At 38.4% G+C, this 10,267-nt stretch overlaps 1 protein-coding gene across 1 annotated transcript in view; it reads right to left on the bottom strand.

The window, feature by feature from the left end:
- Positions 1-2,819: 2,819 nt before the first annotated feature.
- The window catches only part of LOC117418024 (guanine nucleotide-binding protein subunit alpha-12-like), a 28,735-nt gene continuing 21,287 nt past the window's right edge, over positions 2,820-10,267 (bottom strand). Inside the window, exons 3-4 of the mRNA XM_034030541.3 lie at positions 4,615-4,665; positions 2,820-3,439 (exon numbers count right to left, since the gene is read on the bottom strand). Coding sequence (XP_033886432.1) covers positions 2,870-3,439; positions 4,615-4,665 — 621 coding nt within the window. The 3' untranslated portion in view covers positions 2,820-2,869. The remainder of the gene's footprint in view (positions 3,440-4,614; positions 4,666-10,267) is intronic.

Raw genomic sequence — 10,267 nt, 5'->3', positions numbered from 1 at the left:
ACCATCTTCAGGCACCGGAGAGGCAGTGGCAAAACTAGGTTCAGTGTGCAAGGGGCTTTCATGATGTATTTCCCCTCAGTGCTAGGTTTATAAAAAAATAAAAAAATAAATAAATAAACCACAATTTCCCCATTCAATTTCTAAAGTGAAATATCCCAGTGTGTTTAAAATGCCGAATGAGTTTTCCTCTTGCTTTTAGAAAACAAAATGAGATGTGGCCAAAAAGCAGGCCTCTCCAAAGCAAAAAGTACACCATTCCCCAAAAACATGTAGACATTGAAGACAAACGAGCCCTGAACTTGCCAGATATGCTCAAACACCAGAGACCAGTGCCATCTTTGGAACTTCCATTATTACGAGGATACTGCCAAAAGAGACAGTGAAGACAAAAGGAAGACACACTGAAAAAAAATACTTTACATATTCATATTTACAATATCCTTTACAACATGTTTGTTCTTTCTTTCATGTTGTTCAGTGAAATTAATAGGCAGTTTCTCCATATTTATGAGGCATGGAGTATATACAGTAAAGAAAGATGACTTCTAATGCTTACACATACTCTATTGAGGGCATACCAGTTAACACCCCGCCCATGACACAGTGATTTAACCTAAAGCGTTTATGATTTGCTGAAGAAATATTCCAACAGCGACTTCTGAAGCAAGCTGCAATTAAAAATCTGCTAAATGCTCGGTCCGTAACACGATTACAGGCGAATGCCGCATTTAAAAGTTCAGCTTGCATGTGTGAAATGATTCACACTTACCTTTCTGATCACAAACTGGGGGCAGTGGATTGTGCGAGTTGAAATGCGCTCTGGAAATAAAGGGTGCATGCTGGGAAGCATTCACTCTCACAATGCACAGCTCTGGATGGATCTCAAACAGTTAATTTAGGGTTAGGATTAAGACAGCACTTAGTCACAGCTGACTATCAGAAAGTTGGCCAATAACATCAATGATGACCTAAAAAGTCTTGATTTAAAACATGTGACTGGAAGAAAAGCAAACTCACTAGATATAAGAACCAAAGTCAGTGACTAAGAGAACTCTTACAACAACAACATGATGTGTCATAGAGACTAAACCCAACTCATAACTTCTGTTCCTTGTCAACCGTCACTAAAAAATGTGCCGTTCTATAGTTCCTGCGCAACTGTGTTGTGAAAGAGGCAACAGCACCAACATCTCTTACCCATCTGGAATCTTTTGTATAGAAAACAAAAGATGCCCAGCTTACCAATAAATTTAACTGTGAACTGCAAAAAAACAGGGCTTCAGTTAAACCTTACAAATCAAAGTACGTTTATAATAATAATAATCTAAAAGACTTTAATATGTACAATTTTTACATTACCGATTGAAAAGAAAACACCACAAAAAAAAGTTACAGAGCCACTTAATCTCTTACTAAATACTTTCATTACTAAGTTCAAAGTTCTTTTGTCAGAATAGTCATCCTATCAGATTATAGACTAGACTATACTGAACTGAATTTCAGTTAAGTATTCAGAACAAGGCGTGTGGCTAAAAGAAATTAGAAGTCGGTAGTGCCCTGCTTTATCTTTTACTGTCATTCTAACTATTTGCACTACATTATTATGATGCTCACACAGTTTCAGTTTGAAGTCTTTTTGTTTGGTCTACAAGTGCATGTGGCTGGACTTTTAAAATCAGAGTGATACTGAATAGGCATTTCATAAAATAAAAAAGAACAGTTATTACTTTTTTCATTTCCATTTTGTAGTCTAAAATGTTATTTAGGAATATGATGTTAAAAAAGCCTTCTGTGCTCCAAGCAAACTAACTGGATGTTTCCTTGAACACTGGCAAATCACACAGCATTACTTGTGTTCCTTTTGGTCACTGTACAGCATAACTTTCTACTTTTAAACATGGTTGATAGTGAATGATTAACAGTAGTGCAAATACACTTTTCTATGTCATCCACTCCTCAGACAACTTTCTTTGGAAAGGGATGGTTAGAAAAACACCACGTGGCACATATTTTTTTTGAGCTATCACCGTAACCCTGTCACAATCACAAATTGCTTCCCCATCAGGTAATTAAACCCATTTTAGAAATACATAGAAAATATTAATAGTGCAGTCCCATCACCGAGATCTAACCCCTGATTTTTACTTCCATATGACTCCTTATACAGAGTAATTTATAAGCAATGCACCATGTGACGAAAGACAACATAATTACAGAACATGTTCCAAAGGAAGTCAGCCATTGTTTTTTTAGCTAGGATTAGCTAGGACGTTGTCCAGAACATCAGGAGTGATAGTTGTAAAGTCTGTCCTAATGTCCTGTAAATCGGTCAAAGTACCTATGATGCATTGTTTAAAAATCACCCTTTGGATGTAACCCAAGTTTCATTCTTTGTTGATACACAACTGTAGGCACCACTGTTCTATTAAGTTATATCAATACATTCCTGCTGGTCAAGACAGGACAGTCCGTCACCCGCAGGTGGATTCCCCCCCAGGTGGATTCCCCCCCCCCCCCCCAGGTGGATTCCCCCCCCCCCCCCATTGGCTGCTGTGGAGCTTGTGTCTGCAGGTACAGTACAGCTCAGCTCAGTGCATTCGTTGCTAAAATTTCTTATACATGCTAATGATGTTTTTCCAGAAACAGAAGGTGTACAATCTATATATATATATATATATATATATATATATATATATATATATATATATATATATATATATATATATTTTTTTTTTTTTAAATGCACAATCCTGAAAATTGAAAGAAAAAGGTCAATTTTTTTTTTTTTTTTTTTTTTTAAGCCACATAGAAAAGCAACCTTATAAATACAAAAAAAAAAAATGACGACAATGTGTAGTGGTGCTTGCAATCACTGTAGCATGATGTCCTTGAGGTTTTCCTGCAGGATGGTGTCTTTGACAGCATGGAAGACGAAGCGGATATTCTCCGTGTCTATGGCCGTGGTGAAGTGGTGGAAGAGGGGCTTGCTTCGGTTCCTCCTCTTCCTGTTGAAGCACTGAACCAGGTAGCTCTGCACGTCCTCCAGCTGGTGGGGGTCGCCCTGGAAATCAGCAAAGTGCTTCCTGATGCTCACGCTCTTGACCTTCTCCACCAAGAGGTCCATCTTGTTGAGGAAGAGGATGATGGAGACGTTGGAAAAGAGCTTGTTGTTGACGATGGTCTCGAAGATGTTCATGGACTCCACAAGCCTGTTGGTGCGCCGGTCCTCCATGAGCAGCTGGTCGTATTCACTGGAGGACACCATGAAGAGGATGGAGGTGATCCCATCGAAGCACTGGAACCACTTCTGCCTTTGCGAGCGCTGGCCGCCTACGTCCACCATCTTGAAGGGGATCTTCTTGATGATGAAGTCATGCTCGACTATCCCCTTCGTGGCTTTCCTGGCCAGCAGAATATCTTGTCTGCTCGGGAGATAATTCTAAAAATAAGATAAAAAATTATAATTTCACACGCACACACACATAAGACTTTAATTAGGGACTGAAGGGTTTTGGTCCCCAAAAGTGTTTATTGGCATTTATTGTACATGCATTTTATAAAAGGGTGACATTCAAAACACTTAACACAGAAAGGCAACTGTTATTTTTTTTTGTGAAAGTGAAAGATTGTGGTTTAGAAGGTTATAATTTATAGCTGAATAAGCAAAGTCCTATGTTAAAGGCTTATGGTTCAGAATTAGAATTCAGAATTAAATGGTGTCAGACCTCTTAATTCATGTTTTTATATTTAAGGTTTTTTTTTCCAGTAAACGCCATTCGAGGGCATCAGTTCAATTGTTTTTGGCGTACAGCACATTGCGCAAGAGAAACCCTTAATTGCATGCAATCAGTAATTTTGATGTGCACTAAAACACTAATATATTTAAAAAGTATAAGGAGACTGACCATAATTAAGGGGTGGGGGAGATAAAGTAAATCATTAAATTAGCTAATTAAAAGGGAAATTGGAAATCCAAAGTAGTACAAAAAAGCTATACTTCTAGTAACTGAATAATTATTATTATTATTATTATTATTATTAAAAAAAAGATTGCAACAAACAGGAAAGCTGCTGCCATATGCTGCCCAGCCATTAATCCCCTCCCCTCCTCCTCCACATACACTGCCAGTCCCTATAGATTTTATAAATCAGGGTGCCAAAATGTCTTTTTAAAATAAAAAGAAGGGATTTAAAGTAACCGAATGGCACAGGGGCTTGCCCATCAGTGAAGTAGTATTGGGGTGATGGGTCCCATCTCTGGAAAGCGCTGCACCAGTCCCAGACTGACTCCTTAAAAGGAGCTCTGGGCAGACTGGAACCTATCCAGATGGTAAGTACTCGACTAGAACAAAAACAGCACAAGCGTCCCATTCCCAGAGCTTTAGACGGTAAACAGACCGGGGCATTACAAAAAATAAAATAAATCCTCGAATGGCAGATACCTTTTCTTGATCCCAGTTCGAATAGTTAATTTTTATTTTTTAACTTGATCGCGTGACCTCTCTTTGATGCAAGATAATATATGTCTACTTAGCACCTCGATAAAAGACACAGGAAACAAAATGGTTAATTCAGAGCAGTATCCATTATGAAATAAAGGTTATTCAGACTCACCAGCTGCCCAATCCGGTCCAAGTTATCCAAGAAATACTTCACGGATTCACCCTGTATGGCACAAAAAAATGTATTAAATAAATGTAATTCTGACAATTTAAAATTTTTTTTTATTAAAACTGCATTGCTTCTTTAGTAGTTTGAGAAATTACGGGCCAATGCAAGTGTTCTCCAGAGAAAAAGACTAAAACTTGACTCCAATAGTAGAACTAATGAGCAATCAAATTATAGTAGGGTATGTGTAACAAAATGAATGTCATCATGTATCATTAAGAGACAGGGAAGCTAAAACTATAAAACAAAACCACACAGAACAGAATCCAAGAAACAATCGCATCTTTAAAAACCGAATCAAAATAGTTCAGTCTAGAAACCGTATACTGTACTGAAGCATTTCATTTAACAGTTTGTGTTTTTGTATCCTTCTTTGCAGCAATAACTGCTGTACACAAACATATATATATTTTTAAAATTTCAACCACTAATTTATTTTTGGCTGGCGAGAACCCTAAATATATGTTATCCCCGAGTAATTACATGATGATGGTGGTATACTTGAGCTGTCTCGTATGTTATTCGCACGGAGACAATAACAGACAGCACAAGCTCTCTTTGGACAGTGCAGATTTCTAGTGCCATCTCAAAAAGGCATCAATTACAAGTCCTGGCTCTGCACAAGGCACCTATTTTAGAGCCTTACCTCAAATTTCTGGCATCTGCTTCAAAAGGCACATTACTGCGTACAAATTTGCATTTAAGATGGCTTTATATGGGACATAAAGCAGCCTCTTAGTTTAGCTTTTCAGATAACTAAAAACCAGCGAACACACACACACACACACAAAAACTGTTAGGATTTATGCTTTTTGTGTTAGAACCTAAAATGAACATTTAAAGTATACAGGTTAGATTTGAATGAATGAATGAATGAATGAATGAATGAATGAATGAAGTGAAATGCAGAATAAAGAGTCTTATTTTAATTATATAACTGGCTGCTGAATTTCGGTGAATGCTACTGGTGGTAATTGTGCCAAGGTCTTTGACTCGAGGGCAATGTTCTGTGTACTTTTTAGACTGGAATATTCTGGTAAGAGAGACTAGCAGGAAATTCTGCATTATTTACATGTAAATTAATCAGTGTCAAGGCTTGATTTGCCCGCACCACAGGGACTGCCATGGAAAGAACTACTTCTTACAGCTCGCTGTCTCCTCCCACACACCCCTCCCTGACGATCCCATCGCTCAGACCTTGGTTTTCAATGGCATGCCACTGAACAGTGTCAAAGCCACTCAACCCCTTTGAAGTATCGTCTCAGAAATCCTGTTTGACCATGGCTCGCTTGTAAAGTTCCTGTCTGCAGTGATATGTCCACACATCATGAGTCCGCCCACGCTCCGAGTGGGAAGCAGCTGTGTGCAAATAACACAGGGATTTACAGGCCAGAGTCGCCCCTGATTCATCAGCCCCGCCTTCTGTTTATTTAGAACAGCCAGGTCAGTTGTTGCAGTAAAAAAAAAAAAAAATGTGTTTTTGTTTTCGGTTTTCATTGTCTATAAAAAAAATGTCCTGGGAATTTATCGGTGTTAAAAAAATATAATTTATTGAAAAGAAAGCCATGCTAATGCAAATGTAAGTTTGTGTTTTATATGGCAAGGAGGTCATTCTAACTTCCAGCCTGGTCAGATTTAACCAACTTAAATTCAATGCATATAAACAAACTAATTTACAATACCAAGAAACATATATATATATATATATATATATATATATATATATATATATATATATATATATATTTTTATTATTATTATTAAGGTCTGTTGAGATAAGGCTTTTTATATTGACATACTATACCAGTGTATAATAAGCATATGAAACAAAAGAACTATGCTCCAACTACCAGGATATGATGCATATCTTTTGCAAATTCCATTAAAACAAGTTTGCATGCGATTTGTAGCACAGTTACCTAGAACAAAGCACATTGATATCCAAGTCCGGCTTATTGTATTTGGAAGAGAAGCTACCAGCCATCTGGGACAAGGAGTAAACTGCTCCTAATAGGACTTCAGAATAGTTAAAACTGAAAGGGACTGGTAGAGAGTGGGCAGGTCTCAAGAAGGAAGTTGACTGCATTAATTAATTTCCCCTCGCTAGTCAAACTGAAAACTTCAAGACTATATTGTCCAGGTCAGGATCGTTTTCAATGCTGGCAATTGAGGTCACAGCCGATGATATCCTAGTGGTTCTCTTTTTGAACGGAGACAGCAGTTCCTTCCTGGAAGAGGCTGTGCTATTTTCTAAACTCACTGGAGAGGAGGTGATGCTCCTTGGTTCCGATTTGTACCGCCTAGTCAGTTCCTCTCAGGATCTGCACATTTTCCTTTTGTTTTTTGTTTCTAGAGCATAGAAATCTGATCTTTTCATTTACTGAAGAATAAAACATTTCACAATCCATGCCCATTTTTTCTCAGGTTTTGCAGGCTGATTCTTAGACGTCCTTGACATTTTAAGGTCCAGACTAGGTGATAATGGGATGTTTATTTCTTCATGTGAGAATCACAAGTTAGCATTTCAGGCATGGGCAGCATTGGGAATAAAAACTACAGAACTAAAAAGGGTCAAGATTCCAGTTCCAATTGTGCCAGGGATATGAAAATAAAAACTATTCCCACAAGTCAAAGAATATGATCTCATGCTATAATGAGTGTTCCGGTTCCAAGCAGACACACAGAAACGCCACTTAACGGGTATCTGAAGGAACTCTACAATGTGATGTTAAAAGAGAAACATCATAGGGTCTTATTAAAAAGGGAATCATTCAAGAAGTTATATGCTTTGGATTCTAAAGTAGCTATTTGGGACTGAGAAACAAGAGCTAACAGAGGGTAGCAAAAAACTGAGTCCATACAGCCGGGCTTGACATCCATTCACTCAGTGCTTATTAATAGTGGACGTGAGTCCAGTGCTGTAGCAACGCTGTCGGTCTTGTGTGTTGGGAACACGTCTGAATGACTTTTAAACCGATTCTCAAGGATGGTAATAAGCTTCTCCCGAGGCTTGTTGAAAAATTAAAATAATGAAAAAGACGCACAGACTGAGTTGCAAAGGACGGCAACACAAATAAACTGTAAATGAATTCAGAGGATCAAACCTATCAAACCTACTGGGTTCAGGGTTTTAAGCCTGCAAACCTGGGAAGCCACTGTACGTTAATATGTATCCTATTAATATGTATTTCAGATCTTTTAAAAATAATCTTTGTCTGTATTTATTTTGCTTTAGTCCCATACAGAAAGTAAGCCGTTAAACAGATTAGTGTAACTTGGACAGGGCCTCAGGGTCAACCCCCTGCGACACACCATGAAATCACATCTCTCCTACGTAAAGGGGGCTGTTTTATTTCCCCATAAAAACACACCTTTTTACATTAATAAAGCTTGAGGGAATGACACTTCATCTTTAAAAGGACTGATCTACAGTAGGTTACCCGTGCAGTATTTTGGGGTGTCTCCTGACTCTTACAAAGCTCTGGCTTTTGTATCTTATTGGGAAGATTTATTCACCCTTGCGAAATCATTGTTCAGTTTCCTGGCAACAGAATGAAGCCACTTTAAGGTGGGGCTGCTAATCGGGAACGGTAGGTTTCGGAATGTGAACAGGCATCACTCAATCTGGCAGAAAATAAGAGACTAGTTGAAATACTGTACATAAAAAGAACAATGTTTTTATTGTCAGTTCTGTATGTTTTAAGCTAGTGCCGCATAATGCTTTATTTCCGGTTTCTTATCTTATAATTTACTGTAGAAGTAAATTGAGGGGAATTGTATTGGGAGGGGGGGGGGGGGGCAATGTCTACTTAAATTATGTTTTCTATAACTCCAAGAGACCGACTAATCTGTAGATGCTGTTATGAATATTGTTAACAAGCCAAACAAACTTGAATTTGTTTGTGAACCAGATTGCAATCTGATCTCGGTTTACCACAATTGAAAAAACCTAAAGCAGTTAAACATTATACTGCACAGATACCACTTTTTTTCTTGTAGAGCAAGTCCTCTTTTAAAGAAATGTTAACACAAACCCCAATATTAAGATCTACCACAGGTTTCTCTGGACCAGTAGGGATCGAGGATCATTCATCATGCAAGAGGTTGTTCCACTATGGATGGTTGTATTCCTGCTTCACATAGACAAAACACACACATACCAGGCATCAGCCCTGACATAACCAGGTGGACCTATAAACCACCAGGTCAGTGACACAGCATTGACTCATACCTCCATGCACGTCATGTAATCCATTGGCTTGGCTGGTAGCCTGTCAAGCTGCTTAACCACAGCAGAACAGCAGGGCAGCTGTGTGTTGTGCAGAGGAAATGGAAGCTGAGAGAGCTCTCCACCTTAAGAGTGAGCTGTGCTTTGGCCAATGTCCACAGTCTCCAAGGCCGTTTCTCCCCTCTGGGTCCCAGCCTCTCTCTGGTGTTGGCTCCAGCGACAGGCCTGACCGTTCTGTTTATATATATGAGCACTGAACAAAACCCTGCCTGCCGCCGCTAGGCTATAATCTGACACATTCACGTCCTTTCACTTTCTCAAGTTGTGTTTAAAACCCGCCATTCCTTTCCATCTGCCCCTTATCTAATCTCTGCCCCGAAAAAGTGCTGGACACCCCAGGGAAAACAGATTGAGATCAGATAGTGCTGTAAACAAAAAAACAACAACAACCGACAGAGGAAATGAGCAACAGTCTGCTAAAAACAGAAAAGTTGCTCGAAATTAGCATTTTTTCCCCCCCATTTATTCCACTCCCCAGGGGTTTGAAATCCAGAAAATACTATACTTGCCATGTGTGTCATAAGGCTTTTTATGTAACTAGAAACACACTGGGTAGTTATTTCACGGTCTCAAATTGATCTTTTTTTTTATATATATGTATATAAATAAATAAGAACACAAAAAGATACATACAGTTATGGCCAAAAGTTTTGCATCACCTAGAATTTTCGGATTGTGACAATTTAAAAAAAAGCATATGAACATAATTTAGATCTTTTATTTAACATGGTGTAATCAAAAGACACTATTAAATGATTTTACAAAAAAGTCTACTGGAAGCCATAATAGTAGTACAGTATTTCAGGTTAAATTTTGAAATGTCACATTTTTCAATTTTTGTCAATTTTTGTCAGTTTTTGCAAAGGGGTATGAAATTATATATGTCAAGGTAACATCATAAAAGTCTATAGGTTAATGCAAAAATTGTGGCCATAACTGTATATTCCCAGTAAACTGCTTATCTTTGAAACAAAAAGGATGTCAAGGGTACATTTCCTGAGGCAGATCATGTAAATATGCAATCATGTTGTCATAATAAAACTACAGTTCTGGTTTAAGCTAGTTAAACAGCAAAATATCTTGGAGCTGGGAGCAGCAAGCGCTGTGTCACGACAAGGAGAGAGCGCTGCCTGGAGTACTGTCAGTTTACAATAAGCACAAGAGCACAGAGGGCAAGGTGCCCATTACTATAGGGAGATTTTGGACACAGTAGGTACACCAACCTGCATGAAGACAGGCACTCACAGTTGGAGCAGTCAGCAGGAACAAGATTGAAAAAAAAAAAAAAACCTGTCAAATCAGTACATTTTC

Source organism: Acipenser ruthenus, chromosome 13 (genome assembly GCF_902713425.1).
Source record: "Acipenser ruthenus chromosome 13, fAciRut3.2 maternal haplotype, whole genome shotgun sequence".
Lineage (NCBI taxonomy): Eukaryota > Metazoa > Chordata > Actinopteri > Acipenseriformes > Acipenseridae > Acipenser > Acipenser ruthenus.
This window is presented reverse-complemented; position numbering and strand designations above follow the sequence as displayed.